This window comes from Atta colombica, unplaced genomic scaffold (genome assembly GCF_001594045.1).
Source record: "Atta colombica isolate Treedump-2 unplaced genomic scaffold, Acol1.0 scaffold205, whole genome shotgun sequence".
Taxonomy (NCBI): domain Eukaryota; kingdom Metazoa; phylum Arthropoda; class Insecta; order Hymenoptera; family Formicidae; genus Atta; species Atta colombica.
The window spans coordinates 1,064,000-1,066,212 of NW_017259300.1; the positions used below are offsets into that span (position 1 = coordinate 1,064,000).

General features: G+C 45.4%; 1 protein-coding gene across 1 annotated transcript in view; it reads right to left on the minus strand.

The window, feature by feature from the left end:
• Positions 1-2,079: 2,079 nt before the first annotated feature.
• LOC108687296 (RNA-binding protein Musashi homolog Rbp6-like) overlaps positions 2,080-2,213 on the minus strand; it is a 119,479-nt gene continuing 119,345 nt past the window's right edge. Inside the window, exon 5 of the mRNA XM_018192988.1 lies at positions 2,080-2,211. Coding sequence (XP_018048477.1) covers positions 2,080-2,211 — 132 coding nt within the window. The remainder of the gene's footprint in view (positions 2,212-2,213) is intronic.

Sequence of the window (2,213 nt, forward strand, 5' to 3'; positions counted from 1 at the left end):
CCCGCTTAAGCCTAACTTAAATAGAACTCGCGAACTCGCCATCTTTTACTCTCTTAGGAGCTCATTACGTTGTCGCGTGCGGCGTGTATCGCGAGTGTGATACTGTCAATTAGTCTTAACAGCTATACGCGCGACTTCTTGTACGCGGATTACATATCGCAAGTCGCTAAAAGTCTTGCTTAAAGGTTAACGCGATTATCGAATTACTCGAATTACACATGTGTAATCGCTATAGTCTTATTTAACGCGGTGGAGAGCGGAGAAATATTGTCTTCCATTATTTGAAGAAAAATATATATATATGTATATGTATGTGTATATACGTGTTTACCATATGTATATATGTACCTATACATTTTATATATAGTTATGTACGTGTCCCTCGTATTGTTGCTCGTGTATGTAATATCGGGAGAGTCTACCCGCTCGCGCAAAGTGAATTGTGTATATTGACCTGTTGCCTCTGGAAAGGCGAAAAGACGCGAGGCTCCGCCAAGAATGACGAGCAGAAGCATCAACGACGATGCGACGAAGAGAGACTAAAAGGGTCCGTCGTCGTTCTGTTATGAAGCTGCCGTCGTTGCCAATTGCTGCTTGGATCCCGAAAAAAGGAATGCGAATCATAGGGAAAGCTCGGAGAGCTCGTTTCTTGGGAGTTACGCACTTGGCCATTTGAAGTGGATGAGTCTCCCTTCGATTCGTTCATTTGGCACTTGGCGTTGCGGACGCAGATCCTAGTCTTCCTAGTACTAGTCTTTCGCTATACGATTCGAATTGTGCTGAGGGTCTAAACGCGACCTTTTATTTTATAAAAACCAGTAAGGTTTTTATAAAAAAAAATGCCAGTAATCGGGAAAATGGCATTTTCTTCCGCGACATAACGATGAAAGCGCATACTTTGGTTCGCCGCATCGCGTTCGTCCTTCCGCTGATCTCTGACGGAGACAACTCGATCGGGGTGTCAGCGAATATACACACATATACTGTACGTGATAAAACATTATGAGAAAATAAAGAGGGACGCATAACGGAAAGTAAGAAATACGGAAATAAGAAAGGAAACGATTTAATGTTCTCTCCCTTGGTGGAGTAGAGTCGTTCACGGCGTCCGCCGCTTCTCGATTTTCTTCCTTTTATTGCTTCATGGCCGAGAGAACGGTCGTTGCGGGAACACTCAGGAGGCTCGAGGTTGCCACGAACGCTGTGAAACGAGTGCCGCTAATGGATCGCGTTAATTAATCGATGATTAACGTAATGGGCGTGGCGACGTGGATGAAACGCGGTTCCGCACGCGTTTTTGACTCTAATGCGTACGCGTTAATCTAAATAGGAACCAAAGTGTGCTGAAACGCAATGACTTGTGATTGTGAAAAGTGATGTATAAGCCGCGCAAAAACGAAAGACGAGGGACTCGAAAGAACTAACGTACATATAATGAGATATTTAATCTCGCCTCTTCACAAATAAATTAAGTAACGTATAATGAAAATTAAAACGCAAAATTCATTCGATTTCCACTTGGGAAAGTGGAAATGATACACATATGATTACACGGATGACTCTGTCCTCCTTCTTCACGTGTGTTTCTGACTCGCTGGATCTCCGTACATCGGAGATGGTTGATCCTCTTGTGTGTGGCAATCTTTGCTCTCATTCTTTGCTCGAGCGCGAATCGATTGAAATTTTAATCTTCTTCACTGGAGCCTTTCGGTTTATCTGCTTCCCACGATGCCATTCCATGATGAAAGTATCGAAGAATCCATTTCTCTCCCATCGTTTCTCGAAGATAAGAGAACGATGGATAAAATGACGAAGCATTAACGGAAGTCATTCCTTCGTCGAATATCGAGTGTTATTACTTGCAGCGCGAGCGGTGGGCCATTTCCAGAGACACTAAATCCCCGAATAAAAATCGAAAGGCGGGTTCGCGCCACGATTAACCTCGGAGAACGAATATTATATCGTATCGTACACGGGGAAGATGATCTCTTCCCCGAGAAGGATCCGTCGATCGTCGGATCCAAGAGATCAGAGAGCGGGAGCGCGTGCGGTATGATATACGTAATACGTATCCCCTCTTTAAACGTACATCCCCATCCCATACATGGATCCCCAATCGACGCCCTGGAAGCTTGACATGTCGACGTTGGTGAGCGAGTAGCCCTGATAGGGATTGCCGGGCGCCGCGGCGGCGGCCGCGGCCGCAGCGGGCG